Source organism: Osmerus mordax, chromosome 12 (assembly GCF_038355195.1).
Source record: "Osmerus mordax isolate fOsmMor3 chromosome 12, fOsmMor3.pri, whole genome shotgun sequence".
NCBI lineage: Eukaryota > Metazoa > Chordata > Actinopteri > Osmeriformes > Osmeridae > Osmerus > Osmerus mordax.
In genome coordinates, this window is record NC_090061.1 from 18,208,550 (window position 1) to 18,235,837 (window position 27,288).

Consider the following 27,288-nt stretch of genomic DNA (forward strand, 5'->3'; position numbering starts at 1 on the left):
TCCGTCATTTTACGGATACCCCTTGGCTGTGATTGGTCCGTATTAAGAACCGCTTGCGTCAGGGGCGGGGGCGGGGTTGCCGTGATAAACAGGACGAACAGAATCCTTTGACCGCCATTGCTGCAAGTTTTTACAATTCATATTTCAGCTAAACAGTACATGTAAATCAGCATCTGAATTAAAATGTGACGAAAAAATGGGCAGTGTAGTTGCTGAAAATGTGCGTATTTTATTGATGAAACGGCTAATTTGTACATTTGCTCCGACTTTTCGATAAACTAGGTAAATAAACACTCGACGACGACTTACAAAAAACCGTTGCGCCACCTACTCTTCTGGCGGTGAATTGTTTTCAGCTCCCACAGCCGTCCGACTCCGTCCGTCTGTCCGTAACGGAGTCGGAGAAGTATAATTCGGCATTAAGTGTGCAAAGCTCCTTTTGTATGAACATATGCAACCGATTAAGACAAAGACAAAAAAGAGTAGCTCATTGCATATAACGGGGTGTAAAGATGAATTGAAAATATATGAACTAAACAGAATTTCTTTTTGTCCAGTTAAATATTTATAAATAACACAATTATTTTAGTCTCTTTATTTTCGCTTTCACTTTCATCACCAGTTTTTCTCTTTTTTTTGTCTGCCCTCTGGGTTTTCCTACACCTGTTATGTAGCCTACCGCCACATCCTTGCCTTGCACTGAGCAGGGTCCTCAAGTTTGATCAAAAGCCCCACGAGACGAGCTTTCGCGTGTGTCCGCGCGTCTATGTTGCTTAGCAACGAACGTACAGTGGCCGAGACTGTTTAACACAGGGGGAAATGATACGTGCTGGTTGAAATGCGTGCGTCTCACGGTCAATGCGTGAGGCTTGAGAACACTGCAATGAGTTTATTATTTTGTTTTGAGAAGACTACAATAAAAAATCTTATAGCGAGAGATATGTAGAATGCCACCTGCCAAAGTGGCTAGTAAGATCTGCTTTACCCGCCACAGCCGAATTCTACCGGCATTTGGCGGGTGGGCGGGTGCCAATGTCATGCCCTGATTGTATACCATCATGATGACTATTGTTCAGTTGATCAAGGTCATGAACCTAGACAACATTTAAAGATCATGAACCTGACACAACCTAACTAACTGAAAGTTTGAGAGGTACAGATTTATTTATCTTTTTCTTTTCATACAGTCTTCGCTGCGGACGAAAACAGTTTTCAGGCCAGAGAGGTAAGTTCACTACAGGATTTCACTACAAGCAAGGCCTTTATATCAAATTTTTGTATCAGAATGCAGACATAAGTAAACAATGGTAGTATATATAGTTATATAGTTATATAGTCTGATGTACAACAGTTGGTCTGGAACCACAGTCTCATAATGAGGCAGAACTATCATAAAGGCATGATACCAAACCATCTCTACTACACTGGCACCTGCCATCCAGCCCTGTAGTCTGTGTGGCTTTAAAAGGACAGCAAGATGACGAACGTTTACGGAACATATCAGAGACTTGTAATAGTAGTAACCACATAATGCTCTTCTCAGCCCCAGTGTGACAACTACGATGCAACAATGTGCTCCAAGGCGTCCGAGGAGTTGGATCCTGTGTGTGGGAGTGATGGACTCAGCTACAACACCGAGTGTATCCTCTGTCAAAACAACATGTAAGTCGGACGCAATGCGTAGCTTTAAAAAAAATTAAACAGGGTAATCAGTTAATTTTTAGGAATATTAAATTAAGACTGTTGGAACACACCTTAACGTTTACAGAATGAACCTAAAAACGTTTCACCAGTATTGTGAGAAACAACTCGAGGGTGGCAGGTGATCATCTGACCCTGATACCGATACTGAGCAGCTACTCTGGACCCAGTGTCTGACGAGACCCTCTGACGTCTGTCAACAACAATCTGGATCTTATCATCAGAGTAGCAATGGTTTCCAATTCATATAGGCATTCTTTGGAGACTCAAAAACTCTTACAACAGACAAAACAACTACTGTCTTCATTAATTATGCTTGAATAAATAATACATAAATGACAGTTTCATTGTTGGAATCAACAGGGAAATATTTGTGTTTACAATAAGAGTGGGAAAGACATATACATTTTGTGTAGTACAATCCACCATACTAGTCTGCATCCATCTCAAGTCGTTCTTCTGTCTCAGTTATCAGTCACTTTTGTGATAAACCATCTGTGTTTCCCTCTATGTAGGGTCAAGAACCTGCACGTCATGGTGGTGCACAGTGGGAAGTGTAAGTACAAAACTGTAATAAAGATATACAGCTTCCATACCCCATTGTTTTGCCTTCTTCTTATGTTTAAGCTGTAGTACATTTACATTACATTTACATTTATGCATTTAGCAGACGCTTTTATCCAAAGTGACTTCCAAGAGAGCTTTACAAAAGAGCATAGGTCACTGATCATAACAACGAGATAGCCCCAAACATTGCGAGCAGCCAAAACATGAAGCATAAATTGTGGATAACCAAATAAGTGCCAAAGGGAAGAACCATAAGAGCAAAACTGTAATAAAGATCTACAGCTTCCATAACCCATTGTTTTTCCTTCTTATGTTTAAGCTGTAGTACATTTACATCAGAATAATGATACATTATATTAATTAGTGCCCATGATGCAGTCGTGATTAAGATGTTAATGAGACACACACACAGATTCCTGGAACTATAGATAGATAGTGCACAGTGCCCGTGATGAAGCAGGTGACACACACACACAGATTCCTATAATTATAGGGCACAGTGCCCGTGATGCAGTTAGTGAGTAAGATGTCAGTGACACAGATTTCTAGGAATATAGATAGATAGTGCATTGCCCGTAATGCAGCTGATGGGGAGAGTTTTTCTCAGTGGCTTTGGCACCTACATTTCTAAGATCACAACTGACATTTTCAAAAGCACTTGTTCAACCTCCACATCATCTAGTCATTTATGCTTATCCTCAAAGCAATTACTGTTTAATATGAACAAATTGCCAATGTTTTTGTACATTTTTGCCAATGAGTGTTGCCAACAATTATCTGCTTTTATTATCAATTGCTTATGTCATGTTGATCACTATGTATATTGGTTTTCCTGTTGAATAGTCTTACCCCATTGTTGACATGAAACCCATAGTCATATTTTACATCAGAAAATACTCAGAGTACTATGTTATAGTCTTTTGACAACATGGCTAAGCAATTTTACTATCTTGTTTGTGAACAATGACACAAGGACTCATTTTGATGGCACTGAGTGTTTTTTTACTTACATAGGCCTATCTATTTTAAAGAGATGAACTAAGGATTTTAGGCAAGTTATGGGTTGTCTTGCAGGTAATTGATTGTATGGTGTTGTTTGTATGAATTGTTTTGACACAGACAGTCAACTAAGTAGGTTAAAGTCAGAAGAGCTTTTTTTTGGCAATTTTCTTTTCGCATGCCCGTTTGTGGCTCGCAAGATCCATGTCACAATTTCTCACTGTAGTGCAGCACAGTGCCAGTTCCACAGCTGAACATCTGACAAATTTACTAACAGTACTACAATCTAAATGGGATGCTTTGTAGATCAGTGAATTTTGTTAAGTTAACATAACACATGTTACACAGGTATGCACACTACCAGACAAAAGTTTAAGAAATCCCAGAATGTTATTTTTTTTCCATTGATATTTAAACCATTGAAGTCCTGTGAACAACCTGAAATGTTACAGAGGTAAGGAGTAAACATCCAGAGGTAAATTAAAAAAAGGGTTTTGGTTACCAAAAACTGAAAGAAAGTACATTAGTCAGAGTTATCAAAAAAGCAATTTTTCAGTGAACAAGTTATGGGATCACAATGTACTGCTGTTCTGTAGCAATGACAAATGAATTGTTTTACCATGACTCAGTAACAGCATCAACGACCCATACCACCAGGGGGGAGGGGTGATCGGGACAGATGGGTGGAGTCACCCATGACAGGTCAGGGAATATAGAAACGACAGTCAGGGAACAGACTGAAACACAGGGAGCAGCCTTCTCTCGCTCACCCCAACAACAGTGCTTCCTCCTGGGTTGGTTGCCAAGCTAAAGACCCCGACATGGAGCCTACCAGCATTCCTGACAAAACATTTAGTTTAGATAAAGGATGGATGTGCAACTGTGATTTATTCTGGTCAACAGATTGATGTGAAGTGGTATGAAGACAACAGTGAAACACAGACAGGGATGTTACTGGAAATGGAACTCTGTGAAAGATTCCAATCACATCTCAGAACAAAAACAAAAGTCTTAAAAAGAGGGAGATGATCTATTGTTTTCAACTCTTACCGACAACTAATGAAAAACCAGTTCTTCCACATTCATATCAACAATCATTGCATACAATCATGATGACTATTGTTCAGTTGATCAAGGTCATGAACCTAGACAACATTTAAAGGTCATGAACCTGACACAACCTAACTAACTGAAATATTGAGACGTTCAGATTTATTTATCTTTTTCTTTTCATACAGTCTTCGCTGCAGACGAAAACAATTTTCAGGCCAGAGAAGTAAGTTAACTACAGGATTATCACTACAAGCAGGGCCTTTATATTAGGTTTTTGTATCAGAATGCAGACATAAGTAAACAATGTTTACATAGTCTGATGTACAACAGTTGGTCTGGAACCACAGTCTCATAATGAGGCAGAACTATCATAAAGGCATGATACCAAACCATCTCCACTACACTGGCACCTGCCATCCAGCCCTGTACTCTGTGTGACTTTAAAAGGACAGCATGATGACGAACGTTTATGTAACATATCAGAGACTTGTAGTAGTAATAACCACATAACCCATGCTTTCCCCATAATCCAGCCCCATGGAGCGTACCAGCATGCCTAACAAAACATTTAGTTTAGATAAAGGATGGATGTGAAACTGTGATTTATTCTGGTCATCAGATTGATGTGAAGTGGTATGAAGACAACAGTGAAACAGAGACGTTACTGTAAATGGATCTCTGTGCAAGATTCCAATCACATCTCAGAACAAAAACGAAAGTCTTAAAAAGAGGGAGATGATCTATTGTTTTCAACTCTTACCGACAACTAATGAAAAACCAGTTCTGCCACATTCATATCAACAATCATTGTATACCATCATGATGACTATTGTTCAGTTGATCAAGGTCATGAACCTAGACAACATTTAAAGATCATGAACCTGACACAACCTAACTAACTGAAAGTTTGAGAGGTACAGATTTATTTATCTTTTTCTTTTCATACAGTCTTCGCTGCGGACGAAAACAGTTTTCAGGCCAGAGAGGTAAGTTCACTACAGGATTTCACTACAAGCAAGGCCTTTATATCAAATTTTTGTATCAGAATGCAGACATAAGTAGACAATGGTAGTATATATAGTTATATAGTCTGATGTACAACAGTTGGTCTGGAACCACAGTCTCATAATGAGGCAGAACTATCATAAAGGCATGATACCAAACCATCTCTACTACACTGGCACCTGCCATCCAGCCCTGTAGTCTGTATGGCTTTAAAAGGACAGCAAGATGACGAACGTTTACGGAACATATCAGAGACTTGTAATAGTAGTAACCACATAACCCATGCTCTTCTCAGCCCCAGTGTGACAACTACGATGCAACAATGTGCTCCAAGGCGTTAGATCCTGTGTGTGGGAGTGATGGACTCACCTACAACACCAAGTGTATCCTCTGTCAAAACAACATGTAAGTCGGACGCAAAGCCTAGCTTTCTTTTTGTAATTTAAACAGGGAATCAGTATGTTTTTAGGAATATTCCATTAAGACTGTTGGAATACACACCTTAACTTTTACAGAATGAACCTAAAAACGTTTCACCTGTATTGTGAGAAACGACTCGAGGGTAGCAGGTGTTCATCTGACCCTGATACCGATACTGAGCAGCTACTCTGGACCCAGTGTCTGACGAGACCCTCTGACGTGTGACAACAACAATCTGGATCTTATCATCAGAGTAGCAATGGTTTCCAATTTATATAGGCATTCTTTGGAGACTCAAAAACTCTTACAACAGACAAAACAACTACTGTCTTCATTAATTATGCTTGAATAAATAATACATAAATGACAGCTTCATCGTTGGAATCAACAGGGAAATATTTGTATTTACAATAAGAGTGGGAAAGACATATACATTCTTGATATCCATTTTGTGTAGTACAATCCACCATACTAGTCTGCATCCATCTCAAGTCGTTCTTCTGTCTCAGTTATCAGTCACTTTTGTGATAAACCATCTGTGTTTCCCTCTATGTAGGGTCAAGAACCTGCACGTCATGGTGGTGCACATTGGGAAGTGTAAGGTCTAGCCATCCAACCAGTCTGCCTGACAGGAAACTTATCTGAGAGGATGGTCTCCAGACTGACCACCCAAGGATCACAGCCATGGTTGGCTATTATACATGTAGTACAAAACTGTAATAAAGATATACAGCTTCCATACCCCATTGTTTTGCCTTCTTCTTGTGTTTAAGCTGTAGTACATTTACATTACATTTACATTACATTTACATTTATGCATTTAGCAGACGCTTTTATCCAAAGCGACTTCCAAGAGAGAGCTTTACAAAAGAGCATAGGTCACTGATCATAACAACGAGATAGCCCCAAACATTGCGAGCAGCCAAAACATGAAGCATACATTGTGGATAACCAAATAAGTGCCAAAGGGAAGAACCATAAGAGCATCAGAATAATGATAAATTATATTAATTAGTGCCCATGATGCAGTCGTGATTAAGATGTTAATGAGACACACACAGATTCCTGGAACTATAGATAGATAGTGCACAGTGCCCGTGATGAAGCAGGTGACACACACACACAGATTCCTATAATTATAGGGCACAGTGCCCGTGATGCAGTTAGTGAGTAAGATGTCAGTGACACAGATTTCTAGGAATATGGATAGATAGTGCATTGCCTGTAATGCAGCTGATGGGGAGTGTTCTTCTCAGTGGCTTTGGCACCTACATTTCTAAGATCACAAATGAAATTCTCAAAAGCACTTGTTCAACCTCCACGTCATCTAGTCATTTATGCTTATCATTAAAGCAATGCTTGATTAATATGAACAAATTGCCAATGTGTTTGTACATTCTTGCCAATGAGTGTTGCCAACAATTATCTGCTTTTATTATCAATTGCTTATGTCATGTTGATCAATATGTATATTGGTTTTCCTGTTGAATAGTCTTACCCCATTGTTGACATGAAAACCTTAGTCATATTTTACATCAGAAAATACTCAGAGTACTATGTTATAGTCCTTTGACAACATGGCTAAGCAATTTTACTATCTTGTTTGTGAACAATGACACAAGGACTCATTTTGATGGCACTGAGTTTTTTTTAACTTACATAGGCCTATCTATTTTGAAGAGATGAACTAAGGATTTTGGGCAAGTTATGGGTTGTCTTGCAGGTAATTGATTGTATGGTGTTGTTTGTATGAATTGTTTTGACACAGACAATCGACTAAGTAGGTTAAAGTCAGAAGAGCTTTTTTTGGCCGTTTTCTTTTCGCATGCCTGTTTGTGGCTCGCAAGATCCATGTCACAATTTCTCACTGTAGTCACAGCTTAAAATCTGACAAATCTACTAACAGTAATACAATCTAAATTGGATGCTTTGTAGATCAGTGAATTTTGTTAAGTTAACATAACACACGCTACACAGGTATGCACACTACCAGACAAAAGTTTAAGAAATCCTGGAATGTTTATTTTAAAAATGTATATTTAAACCATTAAAGTTCTGTAAACAACCGGAAATGTTACAAAGGTAAGGAGTAAACATCCAGAGGTATACGAAAAAATGGTTTTGGTTAACAAAAAACTGAAAAGAAAGTACATTAGTCAGTTATTCAAAAAGCAATTTTTCAGTGAACAAGTTATGGGATCACAATGTACTGCTGTTCTGTAGCAATGAAAAATGAATTGTTTTACCATGACTCAGTAACAGCATCAACGACCCATACCACCAGGGGGGAGGGGTGATGGGGAAAGGTGGGTGGAGTCACCCATGACAGACAGGTCAGGGAATGTAGAAAAGACAGTCAGGGAACAGACTGAAACACAGACACCTGCAGCCTCTGAAGCCAAACTACGATATATTACATATTCAAGAACAGACTGCCTAATCGAAGCCATGAAGATCACCATTGTGCTCTGTTGCACTCTGCTCCTGTCTCTCTCAGGTGAGTACCACCACAACCGTCTGTAGAACCTACGTTAGAATCATCAACAACAGCACAACTGATCACAATGTGTTGGCCCTTATATTTTACATTACATTTTACATGTAGTCATTTAGCAGACGCTCTTATCCAGAGCGACTTACAGTAAGTACAGGGACATTACCCCCGAGGCAAGTAGGGTGAAGTGCCTTGCCCAAGGACACAACGTCATTTGGCACAGCCGGGAATCGAACCAGTAACTCCCTAACCGCTCAGCCACCTGATTTATGGGATATCACAGTCTGTACAGCTACGTATGTGTCATTCTTGCTAGAAAACATTTTACTTAGTGACTGTACATAGCCTACATTGGATGTCTCTTGACACAACACTGTTCAGCAGTGAGATTTAAGCAAATCTCTCTGTTGATAATGATACACTTTACTAAGAAGAAATTGTAAACAGCGGCTGCATCCTTGCAGTAGGAAACCATTTAGTAATTGAAAGCCCATTTAAAATTCCCTCACAAACCCTGTTTGTCAGCGAGTAACATTAACATACACAGATGCCATTTTCTAACCAGGCTTCTCAGTCTAGTTGTTTCCTGGCATTCCTGTGGCACTGTTGGCTACTGGCCTGCCCATTGTCTGGTCCCTGTCACTGACACTGTTGAAAAAGGGAGCAGCTTTCTCTCTCAAACCCCAATAACAGTGCTTCCTCCTGGGTTGGCTGCCAAGCTAAAGACCCCGACATGGAGCGTTCCAGCATTCCTGACAAAACATTTAGTCTTAGATAAAGGATGGACGTGAAACTGCGATTTACTCTCGTCAACAGATTGACGTGAAGTCGTGTAAAGGTAACAGTGTTGTGGACCGTGTTACTGGAAATGGATCTCCGTGAAAGATTCCAAACACACCTCAAAGTCTTGAAAGGAGGGATATTATCTATTGTTTTCAACTCTTACTGACAACTATTGAAAAACCAGTTCTACCACATTCCTATCAACAATCATTGCACACAATCAGTGCCGGTCCTTCCTATAGGCGACATAGGCAGCCGCCTAGGGCGGCATGAAGAGGGGGGTGGCAATTTCCCAAGTGCATCCATTTAAATGAACCCTCCCGCTGTCCTTGAGTTTCAAATGCACAACCAGCAGACGGCGCCAACCGCGGCACGTCATATGTCCGTGTTGTGGTTGACCATTGGTGGGGGGCGCTAGCCCCGGCTTGCGCCCCGGGGGGGGCGGTGTGGGTAAACCTTGCCTAGGGTGACAAATGTGCTAGGACCGGCCCTGCACACAATCATAATGATTGATGATGAATACTGTTCAGTTGATCAAGGTTATGAACATAGACCAAGTTTAAATGTCACACACCCGAGACAACCTAACTCTAACTGAAAGTAGAGCTTCAGATTTATTTATCTTTCTTTTCAGTCTTCGCTGTGGACGAAACCAATCTTGAGGCCAGAGAGGTGAGTTAATTACAGGATTATCACTACAAGCAAGGCCTTTATATTAGGTTTAAGTATCAGAATGCAGACATAAGTACATATGTACAACAGTTGGTCTGGAACCACAGTCTCATAATGAGGCAGAACTATCAAAAAGGCATGATACCAAACCATCTCTACTACACTGGCATCTGCCATTCAGCCCTGTACTCTGTGTGGCTTTAAAAGGACAGCATGATGACTAAAGTTTATGTAACATATTAGTTAGTAGTAATAACCATATAACCCATGCTCTTCTCTTCCATCCAGCCCCAATGTGACAAGTACGATGCAACAATGTGCTCCAAGGAGTTTGATCCTGTGTGTGGGAGTGATGGACTCACCTACAGCACAGAGTGTATCCTCTGTCAAAACAACATGTAAGTCGGACGCAGTGTAGCTTTCTTTTCATCATTTAAACAGGGCATCGGTGTGTTAAGAATATTCCATGAAGACTGTTGGTATACACACCATAACGTTTACACATGAACTTGAAAGCGTTTCACCAGTATTGTGAGAAATGACTCCAGGGTAGCAGGTGTTCATCTGACCCTGATACCGATACTGAGCAGCTACTCTGGACCCAATGTCTGACGAGTCCCTCTGACGTGTGTCAATAACAAACTGGATCTTATCAGAGTAGCCATGGTTTGCAATTCATACAGGCATTTTTTGGAGACTCAAAAACTCTTACGACAGACAAAACAACTACTGTCTTCATTAATTATGCTTTAATAAATAATACACAATTTACAGCAGTGTTGAGACCAACAAGGAAATACTTTTATGTACAGAATATTATGTAGAAAGTGGAAGAGACACGTGCATTTGTACACTAAATCCGTTTTGTGTAGTAGAATCCACCATACTGGTCTGCATCCACCTCAAGTTGTTCTTCTGTCTCAGTGATCAGTCACGTTTGTGATCCACCATCTCTGATTCCCTCTAGGGCTAAGAACCTGCATGTCATGGTGGTGCACAGTGGGATGTGCAAGGTCTAGTCATCCAGCCAGTCTGCCTGACAGGATTTATCTGAGAGGATGGTCTCCAGACTAACCACCCAATCACAGCCATTGTTGGCTATTATACATGTAGTACTTAAATGTAATAAAGTTTTACATCATCCATACCCCACTGTTTGACCTTCTTCTTCTTGCTAAAGCTACAGTACATTTACCTGTCCAATATCTTATGGTCTCACTATCAGCAAGGCATGGTGGGATAGCTCAGATTATGTCAGTCCTCCTGATTGCTAGAACCTGGCTTTCAGGGTCACTAGGCTGCTATATTTTTATTTGAGTCTCTCCGTGAGGGATACCAAACACACCTTAGAACCAAATCTTAGACTGGAAGGAAGTAGATAATCTGTTATTGTCAACGCTTCCTGACATTGAATGAAAAACCAGTTATTTCACATTCCCTTAATAAAAGACAAAGCCAAATTCCTATCAACAATCATAGCACAACCCATTGTATACATACATGTATTACCTTGCAATACCTGTCCATCTTTGGCCTCACTATCAGCAGGGTAAGCTTAGACGATCCTAGGCTAGGCCGTTGCTGTCAGTGTATTGCTTGTCTTGTTGTGTTTTGGCCTGTAGAGGTCCTCATGCCCAGTTTACTCAGCTTGTAATTAATGTTATTAGGTTCACCTGAGCCTTATTCAGCTGAGTATATTTAAGTGACTGTCTCATAGCTTCCTTGCTTGGTGTTTAGTTGTTCTGAAGCTGGTTGCCTGAGTAAGTGTTGTCTAAAAACATTGTGTTTTCTGTTGCCTGTGGAATATTTCCTTATCAGTTTTATTTGGTGCGTTTTCTCCTCTGGAGTTGTTTGTTTAAAGATTTTTGGAATCTCTGGAATACTTTTATGGAATTCCCTTTTGGACTGGTTTTGGTTTTGAGAACTACTTTTTGCTGTTCTTTGCTCCAGCTGTGGGTTATTGCTTGAACTCTGATTAAAACATATTCTGCATCTCAAATTCTGCAACTGCGTCTTACTGTTGGGTTCACCATCCTCCAGTGGCTCAAGGCTTGAGTCGGACCCTCACACCATAGACCGGAGTTCGAATCCCGGCTCTAGCCGTTGCTTTCAGGGTTGTGATACTGTGGCTGTGTGTTTGTCATAAGTAATGCATCTTGCACTGTCTGAAAATAGGTTCAGTGTCTGCAACATGGTAGCCTTTCATTCAGAACAAATTAAGGCAATAAGCCAGTCATATCTTTAGTCTTTTCCACACCTAGGGAGGTTTTGTTAACCTTGCTACTGGAGGTTCCAAACAATATTTCCATTATAGAAAGAATGGCACAAGTGTGTTTGGCTGTCATCTTCAAAATGTGACTATAATTTGTAATTTTATATCTCGGAATGTTTATTTGTTGTATTCTTTAATTGTTTTACATTGAGACATTATACAACAAATTTTTCAATAAAAAGTGTTCTTAAACTTTTGACCAGTAGTGTTTATATACTATGTTGCATTGTGAGTGCGTTTTTGCCATGTTGCGTTGTGAGTGCGTCTATGTGTATACCTGGATAGGGCAGACCCCAGTACGAAGGCTGCGTTCTCCTGCATACGATGGTCAGTGCTGTTCAGACTCTATCACCAGCTTCAGACCACCCATAGAGGCCAGGTTCTGGGCATTGTCCACCTGGGAACACGGGAAAACACATACTCAAACTTTAAATTCTGTTCACAACAAACAAAACACTATCATGTATAGCCGTCATTCCTAGTGGACCGCCTACGGTTACAATATTCCTCCAGTATTCAATTTCTCTGAGCTGCTAACCTGATGCACCAGGTATTCCAGGTCAAGCAGGACCTTGAGACGTTCCTCCAGGCTGGCCGAGGAGCCGTTGAACTGGGCCACCAGACGAGCCATGATCTGGGGGAGTGTTTCCACCAGGATGTCTAACTGGGCCAAGTCTTTCTTCCGCTCCTCTGTCTTCAATAACTATGCTTGAATAAATAATACATAAATGACAGCTTCATTGTTGGAATCAACAGGGAAATATTTGTATTTACATTAAGAGTGGAAAAGACACATATACATTTTTGATATCCATTTTGTGTAGTACAATCCACCATACTAGTCTGCATCCACCTCAAATTGTTCTTCTGTCTCAGTGATCAGTCACGTTTGTGATCAACAATCTGTGTTTCCCTCTATGTAGGGTCAAGAACCTGCACGTCATGGTGGTGCACAGTGGGATGTGTAAGGTCTAGTCATCCAGCCAGTCTGACTGTCAGCAGGCTTATTGTCACGGCCACAGCCGTGCCTCCCTGCTTTTGGTTTTGCCCTGCCCTAGTGTTTCCCTGTGTCTGTCATTGTCTTCACCTGTTCTCGTTTGTCTTATCATGTCCACCTGTGTCTTGTTTGGTTCTGTGTATTTAGGTTTCCGTTTTGTGTCCAGTTTTTGTCTTGTCCTTACCCTTGTTACCGTGAGTTCCTTGTCTGTTTTCCCCGTTTCAAAGAGTAAACCTTTTTTGTCACAATGACTGGCTACCTCTCCCCATTTGGGTCCAACCCCCCACACACCGTAACAGAAGGACAAGACCAAAAATGGACCCAGAGGAGAGTTCCCCCAACCCTTTCATAGGAACCCGTCTTGTCTTCGGTGGACCCCAAAGTCTGCAGGGGAAGGCCCGCCCCAAGACCTGGCTCCTACCCCGGCTCCAGACCCAGCCTGAACCCCGACTCCAGCCTCGGTCCTGCTGCCGGTACCCAGCCCCGGTCCCGTCCTGTGCCCCTGCCTCGGTCCTGCCCTATGCCCCTGCCTCGTACCAAGGTTGTGTACTGTCACGGCCACAGCCGTGCCCGCTATACTATAGCCATGTCGTCTGATAGTTTCTGGACGTGACAGGAATCAGAGTTGTATGTGAAGTCTGACGTGTAAAGGGTGAACAGGAATGGAGCCAGCACAGTCCCCTGCAGAGCCCCAGTGCTGCTCACAACAATGTCAGAGACACAACTCCCCAGTCTGACAAACTGCGGCCGTTCTGTCAGGTAGTCTGTAATCCAGGATGTGAAGAAGGGATCCACCCCCATCCTTTCGAGCTTCTCTCTGAGTAAGAGAGGCTGGATGGTGTTGAATGCGCTCGAAAAGTCAAAGAACATAATCCTCACTTGACTTCCCGGCTCATCCAGGTAGGAGTAGGCCTGATGGAGCAGGTAGAGGACAGCATTATCCACCCCTCCACTCTCCCGGTACCCGAACTGCAGGGGGTCAAGTGCATGTTCGGTCAGAGGTCTCAGGTGGCGCACAAACAGCCGCTCCAGTGTCTTCATGATGTGTGATGTGAGGGCCACCGGTCTGTAGTCGTTGAGCACGGCCGGGCGCCCAGTCTTGGGTACTGGCACGAGACATGATGTTTTCCACAGAACCGGGACCCTCCCTGACTAGGCTCAGGTTGAAGAACTCTTACAACAGACAAAACAACTACTGTCTTCATTAATTATGCTTTAATAAATAATACACAATTTACATCCAATAACCTACACGTCATGGTGGTGCACAGTGGGATGTGTAAGGTTGAGTCATCCAGCCAGTCTGACTGTCAACAGGCTTATGAGAGGATGGTCTCCAGGCTGACCACCCAAGGATCACAGCCATTGTTGGCTATTATACATGTCGTACAAAACTGTAATAAAGTTCTACAGCATCCATACCCCACTGTTTGACCTTCTTGCTCAAGCTACAGTACATTTACCTGTCCAATATCTTATGGTCTCACTATCAGCAAGGCATGGTCGGATAGCTTAGATGATGTCGGTCCTCCCGATTGCTAGAACCTGGCTTTCAGGGTCACTAGGCTGCTATATCTTTATTTGAGTCTCTCCGTGAGGGATACCAAACACACCTTAGAACCAAAGCTTAGACTGGAAGGAAGTAGATCATCTGTTATTGTCAACACTTCCTGACATTGAATGAAAAAAGTGATTTCACATTCCATCAATAAAAGACAAAGCCACTGCTTTGCCAAATTCCTATCAACAATCATAGCACAACCCATTGTATACATACATGTATTACCTTGCAATACCTGTCCATCCTTTGGCCTCACTATCAGCAGGGCAAGTTTAGATGATCGTAGGTTAGGCCGTTGATTTCAGGGTTGTGGTACTGTGTGTTTGTCAGAGGTAATGTATCTTGCACTGTCTGAAAACAGGTTCAGTGTCTGCAACATGGTAGCCTTTCATTCAGAACAAATTAAGGGATTAAGCCAGTCATATCTTTATAGTCTTTCCCACACCTAGGGAGGTTTTGTTAACCCTGCTACTGGAGGTCTTCTCTCCCCCCCAATTCAGCCACCACCCAATCCCAGGCTCCTGTCCCAGGTTGCTGCCTCCTCACCCTCCCTCCATACTCTCTCTCCAAGCCTCAGGGTCACTTGAGCCTGAGTACCAGGGTATTCAGCAGGTCCAGAATCTCCCCAAAGTACCCTCCTTCCTCCCCCAAACTGGTCTCCATCACTACCAGCTCTTGGTACTGGCCCCTCAGAGCCCCCAGCACGTCCGTCAGGCCCCGGTCCTGTCGGAAGTGGCCCCGGCAGGGACGCAGCATGGCCAGCAGGGCTCGCAGGGCCTTCTCCCTCCAGTCGTGCTCTGGAGACTCCAGCAGCTCGGGCACTAGGCCGCACCAGCCCTGCTCTGCCAACAAGGGCAGGAGGGAGATCTGGGAGTACTGATGCAAGCGCTCCTGGTGGGCAGTGTCAGGGATGATATCCAGTCCTGTCTGGGAGTTCAGCTCCTGGAGAAGAGAGAGTGGGGTCATATGATGAGCACTGAAGGTGACTTTCCCCACTCTACGGATAACCCTTGACCTCCGACCTGTACTGACCTTCTCCATGATCATGTCGTAGACCATAGTGACCACCCTGACTCTCAGAATCTCGCCCCCCGTGCCACGGAACAGCTCTCCCAACACATGCAGACCCCCCAGCTTCAAGAAGTGGTTCTGGGCAAAGGGGAAGTGACGGAGCAGAGCAGCTAAGGCGAACAGCACCTGGAGATGCAGACAAACACACAGGGTCATTAGACGCGGCTACAGATGCATTCTGTGCATAGAATTGTTAGAAGAAACAGCTATTTCAAATAAATAAAGAGTATGTGTACTTTGTAGCGTGTGACGCAGTTTTTGGAGTCAAGAAAGGATCTTTTCAGGGAGTCTCACCTTCTTCTTCACGGCCATGGGATGAGGAGTGGCCAGCATGGTCAGCAGCTTCTGTAACGCTCCAGAGTCTACTGCCTCCACCTGGACAACTGGGTTACTGCAAGCAGAAGGAGCTAATTAAATTATGCATTTTGTATAGTAATTAAAACCATCCACACAGTCCACAGAGTCTGGAGTCCAGTCTCCAGACTTAAACACCATCAAGCTAGTTGGGAATTAACTGGGCAGAAGGGGGAAAGCAACTACCGTAATTTTCGGACTATAAGCCGCACCTTTTTCCCAATTTTTCGACCCTGCGGCTTATATAACGGTGCGGCTAATCTATGGATTTGTACAGCTAACGGCAACTAAGATATCAGTAAATTTTCGCTTAAAAAAAATATACATATTCAAAGATGTGCACACTTTTTCAAGGTTTTTTAAAAATAGCCAAAGTTAAGTGGTTGAATGATTGTGACGCTATTAACTAATTTTGCTGGGGAACCCCTAGCACTCCCTCAAGGACCACTGGTTGAAAACCACTGCTGTAGATCACTGCCGGTATGTGCGCTGGGAGCGCACCGTTTAAGTTTGAAAGTTGAAAAGTTTGTTATGTTCTGTAGCTACTATTGCACTAAATGGTAACACTTGAATACGTTATGCAAATATGCAACTTGTTTGTTGAAATGTTAATAAATGGGAGCTTCCTCAAGCAGCCATCTCTTTCCCGACAATCCCCTCTGTGCACGAACCCTTACATATGGTAATTAAACATAGTCTATGCACTACATAGTCTATGCAGCACTGGACTATAGTCCAGTGCTGCTTATATATGTACACATCATTCAATTTAGCTGCTGCGGCTTATATTCAGGTGCACCTTATAGTCCAAAAATTATGGTACTTTAATTTGTAATTTTATATCTCGGAATGTTTATTTGTTGTATTCTTTAACCCTTGTGTTATCTTCGGGTCATTCTGACCCATCCGTCATTGTGACCCACCGTCGTATTGCGACAAATTTACCTCATACAAAAACAAAGTGAAGCATTTTCTTTTAACTGTCGGGCTGTCTCAGACCCCCCACATTGGAATGGTTAAAAGAAAATTATTTTTATTTGTTTTTGTATTGGGTAAAATTGGGTAAACACAACGATGGTTCGTTATGAACCTTTGGGTCATGTGACTCGAAGGCAGCACGAGGGTTAATTGTTTTACACAGAGTACATTGAGACATTATACAACATATTTTTCAATAAAAATAGTGTTCTTAATCTTTTGACCAGTAGTGTTTATATACTATGTTTTTGCTATGTTGCGTCGTGAGTGTGTCTGTATGTGTATACCTGGATAGGGCAGACCCCAGTACGAAGGCTGCGTTCTCCTGCATACGATGGTCAGTGCTGTTCAGACTCTCTATCACCAGCTTCAGACCACCCATAGAGGCCAGGTTCTGGGCATTGTCCACCTGGGAACACAGGAAAACACATACTCAAACTTTAAATTCTGTTCACAACCAAAACACTATAATGTAATGTCCTAGTGGACTGCCTACAGTTATCCTCATTCCCAGGGTAGCCTTACAACATTCACGCATTATTTCCATAATATATCCCAAGTACCCTTACAGTATTCCTCCAGTATTCAATTTCTCCGAGATGCTAACCTGATGCACCAGGTATTCCAGGTCAAGCAGGACCTTGAGACGTTCCTCCAGGCTGGCCAAGGAGCCGTTGAACTGGGCCACCAGACGAGCCATGATCTGGGAGTCTGATTCCACCAGGATGTCTAACTGGGCCATGTCTTTCTTCAGCTCCTCGATAGGACGGAACTGGGACCGCACAGACTCCTGGTGCGAGTGCACGCAAAGAACACGCAAACAAATGAATGAGTGTGAATGATTTACTTGCATGGAGTACAAAATGGTGGAACTCACATTAAAGAAAAATAAATAAATATATATATATGTGATCAAATCCAGCTCCACTCCTTGGCCATACCTTGGCCGTTTCTTCCTGTTCTGTGGTCTCTGGCTCCACTCCTTCTTTTAACTTTTTGAGTGCGTTCTTCAGTTCCTGAGTGGAAAACAATGGAGCCTTGCCATTGTCCTCCACCTCCCTGACACACACAGGTATAAAAAGCTGATTATCATCACAGAGGACTCTACTACAAACTAGAGCCCGACCGATATATCGGCGGGCCGATATTATCGGCCGATATTAGGCATTTTCCAAACTATCGGTATCAACATTTATAATGGAAGATAAAAAAATAAAAAAATAATAATATTAATTTGTGTTTTTGTTCAAAGGACTAAGTTTCATATCTTAAGTTTGTATTTTTATACATTTTATTTATCAGAACTTTAATATATCTTGATGTTCCTCTGTTCTGATGTGACAATAAAACAAACAAGTTTATTTTTAAACTGCATTATCATATTATTTTAGTGAGGAAATAATAACAGGATGGCTGACGGTGCGTTCACACTGCAGCGGAGCGGGGCGTCGGCTTCCAATTCATTTTCAATGAAACCAGGCATTGACGCTTGCGTAGGGCACTGTGGGAAGGCGAGCGGAGCGGAGCGTTGCAAGTTGGATTTTCTCAACTTTATGTACATGAGGAGCGTGAAAACACTAGCGTTGGCCAATCGGATTTGTTTCCTGTTTCTTGTAACTGTAATATTTCAATAAATCTCGGGCACAGTAAAATTGCTTTTATATACTTTAGTAACAGTCTCAGTTACAATCATTTGCGTCTCATGCTAACACCGCCATATTTATTTCTGTTGTCCCGCTGCTTCTGCAGTCTCAACACCACGAACCAAACTAAAGCGCCCTCTTTTGGACGAAATAAAACAATGTCTCCTTACAAACTGAGACACATAACATGTGGAGATATTCTAACATCACATGTTATAAATCATGAACATTACAACCCTCCTTATTTTTACTCTTTTTTTGTTTTTGTTTACTGTTGTAGATTACTGGTGTAGATTCACCCTCTACAACATCCGGAAGATCAGGAGATTCCTGTCTGAGCACTCCACCCAGCTGCTAGTCCAAGCACTTGTCCTCTCCAAGTTGGACTATTGCAACTCGCTGCTCGCTGGTCTCCCAGCATGTGCAACCCGCCCTCTTCAGAGGATTCAGAACGCAGCGGCCCGCCTGGTCTACAATCTACCCAGACGCTCCCATGTTACCCCGCTCCTCATCTCTCTCCACTGGCTACCTATCATGGCCCGTATCAGATTCAAGACCCTGGTATTGACCTTCCGAGCAGTGAACGGGACTGCACCCGTCTACATCAAGTCTCTCCTGCAGCCTTACACCCCCACCCGTCACCTACGGTCTTCTTCAGACAACCGCCTGGTGGTCCCACCGCTCAAGACCGCCCGGTCCCAACACAAGCTCTTCTCCTGTCTGGCCCCCCAGTGGTGGAATCAACTCCCCACCTCCATCAGAGACACTGACTGTCTCTCCACCTTCAAGAAAAGGCTCAAGACGCACTTGTTCCGGGAGCACAACGGTACTTAGGAATGGTTCGCTTGACCCGATGTTAGTTTCCTCAAGGATCACAATGACTCTTGCTCAGAGACTTGTTGCTCTTGTGGTTAGTGGTAACTGATTTAAAATTGTTTGTACTCGCTGTGATATATTGTTTTTATTATTGTTGCTTGTTTTTTTTTTCACAGGTACACTTGCACTTATAGCAGTTCATGTTGTTTAATTGTAACTTGTTTAACTACATGCTCTTATGGTTCTTCCCTTTGGCTCTTACTTTGGTTGTTCACAATGTGTGCTTCATGTTTTGGCTACTCGCAAGGTTTTGTGGCTATCTCGTTGTTATGATCAGTGACCTATGCACTTTGTAAAGCTCTCTCTTGGAAGTCGCTTTGGATAAAAGCGTCTGCTAAATGTACTGTCCACATTATTCAAAGTCAGTGAGGTATGATGGGGGTCCTCTGTTGATCCTGACTGGGTATCTGCGAACAGGCGACTGTGACCCAGGGGGGTCGGGGACTAGGTGTTCTGGGGTTTGTTCGGGAAGAATTTCAGTCCACTTCATGACATCTTGTCCACCACTCATGCCTTTCAAATCACATGACTGAGAGGGGTGATGTTCATATGATGGTATGGTCTTGAAGTGGGATGAGTTTCTGGTGATGACATGGTTGTTGCGTTTGGCTGTCACCATGGAACCTTTGACAGCAACAACCTTGTATGGGTGGGGGTTGTAAATCAAATCAAATCAAATTTATTTGTATAGCCCTTTTTACACGCAAGCATGTCACAGAGGGCTTCACATACGCCCATAGAACTGCCCCTCAACCAACCTAAACCCTCAAGGAAGACAAGGAAAGACTCCCAGAAAAACTCCCAACAGGAGAAAAAATGGAAGAAACCTTGGGACGAGCAATTCAGAGAGGGATCCCCTCCTCCAGAGACGGTTGGTTAGAGAGAGGAGCAGAACACAGGCTAAACATAGTCATACAGTGTCAATGGGTTTTGAAACACCAAAATCCATTGTTCAACTTTATAGATGTAGGACAGGACCGGGAGACTTGCGACCAGGTCCAGCGTTGGCCGACCAACGACCAGGCAGGTGCTGACAGCTCAAACCCCCCACACCACAAGGGATGTGTGTGTGTGAGTGGGGGGCAAAGAGAGGAAGGGCAGGGCATAGCTTGCCTTCCTTCTTTTGACGACATAGGACTATGTCGCTCACTTTCAGAGCCGAAGGAACAACTTGACGCATCCGGTCCGCATGTTGTTTCATCCTGTTCTTTGCCAGGGCATCTGCCTGTGGTAGCGGCGCATCAGTCAGAGACTGGAAGGAACGAGGAGATCCCGGTAGCTTGATTCGAAGGGGCCTCCCAAACAGCACATCAGCAGGAGCCATTCCAGTTGAGCAGTGAGGCGTGGCACGGTAGTTGCGGAGGAAGGCGTACAGAGTCTGTTTCCATGGGTGTCCTTCAACATGTGCAGCACGTATAGCTTTTCCCAGGGTGCGCATAAAACGTTCAGCCTCAGCATTGGCCTGAGGCCAGAGTGGAGTAATCTTCCTATGTCTGAAACCCAGATATGTTGCGAAATCTTCAAATTCTGAGCTTTGAAAGGGTGGGCCATTATCTGTTTTGACCTCCAGCGGAATCCCCAGTGTCGAGAATATTTTGTCAAGTTTGGGAATTGTGGCTCTGGCTGACGTGGACTGTAGAATCTCCACCTCTGGATATCTGGAGTATTCATCAATGACTACCAAGAGGTAATGACCAGAGGGGAATGGACCACAGAAGTCTACACCGACTTTTTCCCATGGTGATGACGGTAGCTCAGACATGCAGAGAGGTTCTTGCGTGTGATCGGGCACAACAGCCTGACATGGGATGCAGCCAGCTATCATGGTCTCTACCTGTCGGTCAATGCCAGGGAACAAGACTTTTTCCCTAATCAGTTTCTTTGTTTTGACCAGCCCCTGGTGGCCTTCGTGTGCAAGTGATATTGCTCTGACTTGCAAAGAATGGGGGATAACAATCTTCATGCCTCGTAGTACAGTGTCATCAGTGGCGGTTATCGTCAGTTCATTTGCGATTCTATGGAATGATTTTAGCGCAGCAACATCAACTCCATCAGCAAAGTCCTGTTTCTCAGACAGCGACCCCCATGTGCCGAATTTGATGAGTTGAATGACTTTGCAGAGAGTGGGGTCTGCGGTGGTTGCATTCTGAATGTCTGTTAGTGTCATAGCCTTAGGGACGGCGTTTGCAGTAACAAAGTTCACATATTCTTCCGCTTGTTGTTCGACGTTTGAAATCTCCTGAAAGACATGTGAAACATGTGCGGGGTGGCGTGACATGTAGTCCGCTGGGTTGTCCTTGCCAGCCTTGTAACGGACTCTGTAGTTGTAAGTCTGAAGGCGTAGACTCCAGCGTTCTATGCGAGCAGGCGGCTTGGATTTGGGGTTATTGAAAATCCATTCCAAGGGTTTGTGGTCACTGATAAGGGTAAATGGTGCCCCATAAAGATACATGTGAAAATGTTTGCAGCCCCACACAATGGCGAGAGCCTCACATTCCGTTTGCGAGTATTTTTGTTCGATGGAAGACAAGGCTCTGCTTGCATAGCTTATCACTCTGGCTGGTTCATGTGGGCCACTTCTCTGTGCCAACACGGCCCCAAGACCCACAGGACTTGCATCAACCACCAGTTCAGTGAGTTTGTACGGGTCAAAGTAGGTCATGACAGCATCACTTGTCAGACTTTGTTTCATTTTGTCAAGGGACGTCTGGTGTTCCTCTGTCCAAGTCCAGTGAACATTTTTTGTAAGTTCCCTCAAAGGTTGAGTCATAGTGGCAAAATCTTTGATGAAGCGAGCGCTGTAATTTGCCATGCCGAGAAGACTGCGGACCTCGCTGGCATTAGTTGGGGCAGCAGCATCATTCAGCGCTTGAACCTTCTTGGGATCAGGAGAGAAACCACCATCTGAGAATGTATAACCGAAGAAGTCCAGAGTGGTTTGTGCGTAGGAGCATTTGGCCTTGTTAAGTGTCAGGTTCTTCTCCTTAAGTCGCTGAAATGTGGCCCTTAAAGTATGATCATGGCTAGCCTTCGTTCTGCCAAACACCATCACTCAGGTTGATGACTCCTGGGATACCATCCAGGGCTTGCTGAATGGCATTTTGAAATACCTCTGCTGCCGAGGAAACTCCAAAACTCAGTCTTTTGTAGCATCGCAGTCCTACATGAGTGGAGAATGTTGTGATATATCGTGATGATGGCTCCAGTTCCAGCTGATGATATCCACAGTTTAAATCTAGTTTTGAGAAGAATCTGGCTCCATTGAGCGCTTGTATTATATCATCTACTGTTGGTGTGAGATGTCTTTCTCGCTCAATGGCTTGATTTGGTATCCTCATATCCACACAGATACGCACTAATTCTGGGTCTTTTGGCTTCGGAACGGGAACAATTGGAGAGACCCATGGAGTGGGCCCGTCCACCTTTTCTATGATGTCAAGTTCCTCTAAACGTTGCAGTTCAGCTTCAATTCGCTTCCTTACATGAAACGGTACTCTTCTGTGAGGTTGCATGACTGGAGGAACATCTTTATGTGCAGCTTGACTTGAAAGTCCTTTAATTTTCCTATCCCGTGAAAGAGGTCAGCATATTCAGTGAGGAGATCACCCCTTGCATTCATCTCCGTTTGGTTTGAGGTTGCTTCGGTCGCTCTGGAGATGTGTGAAGCGTGTTAGCCACTTTCATTAATCCCAATTGACTGACAGTGTCATAACCAAGTAAGCTGCCGTTGCTGCCTTGAAGTACTTGGAAAGTTGCGTCTGCGATTCTTGATTTGGATTCCACCAGGGAGGTGAATTTTCCTAGGGTAGGCAGTGGGGTGCTTGAACCATAAGGAAAGATGGGAACTGTGCATTTAGTGAGTGAGGGCTTATGTCTCAGTCTCAGATACGTTGCTTAATCAATTATGTTTACAGTTGCCCCAGAATCAAGCATCACTTGTATATTACAGTCACTGACCTTTATCTTTGCATGTGGGAGATTCGTTTTTTGTCGGTTAACTGTGTACACATATTCCTCAGAAGACTCTGTGTCTACTGTACCTGCTGCCTGAGGTGTATTGCTGCTGCTTCCACTGGTGTGTACATAACGCACTTCATGTCTGTCTCTGATGCCGTTTTGTGGCTGTTTAGAGCGACAACATTTGGTAAAATGTCCTTGTCTTCCACAAGCATTGCATGTTTCCCCCCGTGCCGGACACACTATTCCCTCACAGTGGGGGAAAGTACCGGAGCAGTTGTAGAATCTTTTCTTTCCCGCCCCTCTGTCCATTTCAACAGCCATAACATCCTCCCGTGAATGTCCTTGTGCTGCACCTTGGCGTGTTTGTTCCATACCTGATGCTTGAGTCTCAGCAAGCGTCATGGTTCTGCCGAGTGACAGGAGCTCCGTCAACGTCATCTCTGGTTTCTGTAGAGCCTGACGCCGCAATTTGTTGCACGTGCACGTTTGGATGATCATCGTTTTGATCTCTCTTTCGACATCTGGAAAATCACAAGTTGCTGACAAGAGCCGTAGTCTTACGTGGTAGGAATCGAGTGTTTCCCCTGCCAGTTGTTGAGCTTGCCTGAATTTGTAAGTCTCATAGGCGATGTTGATTTTAGGGGAAAACTATTTACTTAGCTTGTCTCTTGCGCATTTATAGTCTTTTGCTTCTCCGGTGTCCGGAAGTGTGTCAAAAATGTATTGTACACCATCTCCAGCATAATGCAAAAGCATCGCACGTTTCCTCGTATCATCTTTTATATCTAGAGCAACTATGAAGTTTTCAAATCGCTGTAATCACTTCTTCCAGCGGATGGATGAGGTTTGATCCTCGTTGACATCAAAAGCAGGGAACGACGGCAGTGCAGTTGCCATGGTTGAAAAGGTGGTTAAGAGTTGATCCTCGTCACCAGTGTAATATTTCAATAAATCTCGGGCACAGTAAAATTGCTTTTATATACTTTAGTAAATGTGTATGTCTCAGTTACAATCATTTGCATTTCATGCTAACACCGCCATATTTATTTCTGTTGTCCCGCTGCTTCTGCAGTCTCAACTAGTGATGTGTCGTTCGTGAACGATTCGTTCATTTTGAACGAATCATTAGTATGACTCGGGAGTAACGAGTAGTCTCAGAGAGCAATTCGTTCATTTTCTCGTGGCCGAGAACCCTTTTTTTTTTTTTATAACTAAACCTATAATTATCACTTGTAAACGAATATCATTCACGTCTTACTAAACCTAGTCACGCAAAAGTGAACGAGGTAAACAAATCCTTTCTGTTTCCTCTTCTGAGCCTATGCAGGTCACGTGAAAAACGATCCAAAGACTCATACCCGGCAGATGAACGAATCATTGATCCGAAGACCCGGTTGTCAGAAGAACGAAACATTGATCCGAAGACACGGTTGGGAGGAACGATTCGTTCATCTGCCGGGTACGAGTCTTTGGAACGTTTTTCACGTGACCTGCATAGGCTCAGTACTGGTAGCTAGCAAAAACAGAAACGAATCGTTCATTTTGACTGGGTCTTCGGATACGGATCTTTGGATAATTTTTCACGTGACCTGCAGGCCCAGAAGAGGAAACAGAAAGGATTTGTTTACCTCGTTCACTTTCGCGCGTGACTAGGTTTAGTAAGACGTGAATGATATTCGTTCACAAGTTATTACAGGTTTTGTTATTTTCACTTTTTTGTACTTTACTTATAGTTCAGTGCAGCGTAATTGTTTTCTGTGATAATTAAATGCTAGTGTGATAATAAATGACCATTTCAAATCATACAAACTGTCATGATACATTATTTTAATGCAGGAATTTCTTTTAAAATAGTATCTGCTGGTTTACATGCACTAACATGAGAATATGATACGTGTTTGCAGTGGACGTATTTAGGCCAGGTAATTGGCTATAAAATGTTGAGCAACCCCCCCCCCCCCCCCAGTTGAAATGAACGAATGACTTGAAAAAAGATTAGTTCATTTTGCTGAACGAGATTCAAAGAACCGAATCAGTAAAATGATCCGAACTTCCCATCACTAGTCTCAACACCACAAACCAAACTAAAGCGCCCTCTTTTGGACGAAATAAAACAATGTCTCCTTACAAACTGAGACACATAACATGTGGATATATTCTAACAATTCTAACATCACATGTTATAAATCATGAACATTACAGTAATATAGCAACTGTTGGTCATGGTAAACATTTCTAGGTTTTACAATTTCAAGATGGAGGAGAAACTTATCGTATGTGTCTGCACACCCGGTTCTGTTCAGAACAAAGTTACGTAATGTGACAAGCCTGAATTTAAAGATTACATTAAACTAATAATGCATGGTGCAGGGTTGCCGACGTTGTCAGTGTCCCTAGTGTGTTTTTATACTTTTACATTTTTATACTTGTAAACTACAAATAACTAATGTTAGGGAAATCAGTTTGTTTTGTTACGCGTTTCTGGATAAAAAAATAAATAAAATTATATCGGCCTATATCGGAATATGGGATTTTTAAATCACCAAATATTTGTACCGGTATCGGCCTTAAAAATCCTTTATCGGTCGGGCTCTACTACAAACACATCTCTCTGTGGTTAGAGAACTGAGCGTTTAGGAAATAAATATGGGTTGATTTAGTACCACATACAGTGTGCAGTACCTGTGTTTATCTCCCAGGTACTTAAGCTGTTCTTCCCCGAGCCGAACCTCTCTCTGTCCAGTCTGCAGATTCAACCTCACGTGAGAACCTATCGGTACCCGCCTGGCCTGTACACAGAGCACATTAAGAATGTCAAAACATAGGCCAGTGGAACCTAGTCACCATAACCTGTCTCATTCAGGCTGTGAGGTCTTTCGAGTGTTAAAACTGCAGGTGGGATTCAATCCTCGGTTAACAGTACTATGGGCAGGGATTTACTGCTACAATACACCACTTTCCTGAACATGAGAGGTCTAAGCCTATCGAGAAGACTTGCCTGGTTTCAGAGTCTGCCACAAGAGTGTCGGCTGGACCACCTCAAGGTCCTCAGTATCTCCCTCCCCATCAAGGTGAACCTCCTCATCCTCCACGGTGCTTTCAGGGTTGTCCACCACGGTCAGGGCGGATAGAGACTGCAAACAATACACCATATTAATACAACAAATTCGGCACACAGACCGACATATTGACTGCATTTAACCGTGGTTTTGTTCAATAACATACTTTATCGGTCAGGATATCAACGAAATGAAGGCTGAATACAACGAGGATGACTAAATTCTTCAGGTGGCTACTAGGGCCTGCTTTGGGGCGACCAAACATCATGATGGCTCCCCCCCCCCAAAAAAAAAATCTATCTACTATACCATAAACCCTTTTCAATTTAAAAACTCCGACTTGACGATACTGCTGTTCAGCTTGCTAGCTATACGTAGCCTATAGCTACTATGTCCCCTCACCTGTCCGAGCAAGTGGAAAAACCAAAAACGAATAAACAGAGCAGTAAGAAAAGATGTTCATCAACTTTCCCTAATCATAATACTTATGATTATATATACTTTGTTGCAATAAATATGACTCCGATTGCACCATTTGCGTACACAAATGGACGTGGAAGGCTGACATTTGCCATATGTAACTCCGCCCTGGACCGTCATCACGATGAACATTGGGTTATCTCGTTTTGTCTCCCACCGATCCCTGATAAAATCGAGAACCATGCGTTTCAAGGACGCTACTAAAAACTCCACACGTGGTGCTACCCGGGCAGCTTAACAGATTGCTCCTATCTAAAGGCTTACATTTTCAAATACAATTTTACACTGAAAGTTCTGATGAATCACTTGCTTTCATATCATAAAATTCTAAACATGTACTATT

The 27,288-nt window shown here is 43.1% G+C and overlaps 2 protein-coding genes and 2 long non-coding RNA genes across 4 annotated transcripts; 3 read left to right on the plus strand and 1 right to left on the minus strand.

The window, feature by feature from the left end:
- Window positions 1-2,262, plus strand: LOC136954662 (uncharacterized). The gene is made up of 4 exons (XR_010878121.1): window positions 1-122; window positions 1,188-1,225; window positions 1,544-1,662; window positions 2,217-2,262. It is a non-coding gene; the product is annotated as an uncharacterized lncRNA (long non-coding RNA).
- Window positions 2,263-5,174: 2,912 nt separating this feature from the next.
- Window positions 5,175-6,486, plus strand: LOC136954661 (uncharacterized). The gene is made up of 3 exons (XR_010878120.1): window positions 5,175-5,306; window positions 5,621-5,730; window positions 6,302-6,486. It is a non-coding gene; the product is annotated as an uncharacterized lncRNA (long non-coding RNA).
- A 1,604-nt stretch (window positions 6,487-8,090) lies between these two features.
- Window positions 8,091-10,841, plus strand: LOC136954739 (trypsin inhibitor ClTI-1-like). Its single transcript, XM_067248390.1, has 4 exons — window positions 8,091-8,242; window positions 9,657-9,694; window positions 9,983-10,092; window positions 10,662-10,841. Exons 1-4 carry the CDS (start codon window positions 8,194-8,196, stop codon window positions 10,711-10,713), a joined length of 249 nt encoding a protein of 82 aa, XP_067104491.1. The 5' UTR covers window positions 8,091-8,193; the 3' UTR covers window positions 10,714-10,841.
- Window positions 10,842-14,138: 3,297 nt separating this feature from the next.
- On the minus strand, window positions 14,139-27,044 carry sil1 (SIL1 nucleotide exchange factor). Its single transcript, XM_067248352.1, has 9 exons — window positions 26,632-27,044; window positions 26,401-26,540; window positions 26,089-26,190; window positions 17,869-17,986; window positions 17,535-17,717; window positions 17,215-17,336; window positions 15,890-15,986; window positions 15,557-15,721; window positions 14,139-15,466 (listed from the first exon to the last, which is right to left on the minus strand). The coding sequence occupies exons 1-9, from the start codon at window positions 26,731-26,733 to the stop codon at window positions 15,104-15,106; spliced, it is 1,392 nt and encodes a 463-aa protein (XP_067104453.1). The 5' UTR covers window positions 26,734-27,044; the 3' UTR covers window positions 14,139-15,103.
- Window positions 27,045-27,288: the final 244 nt, after the last annotated feature.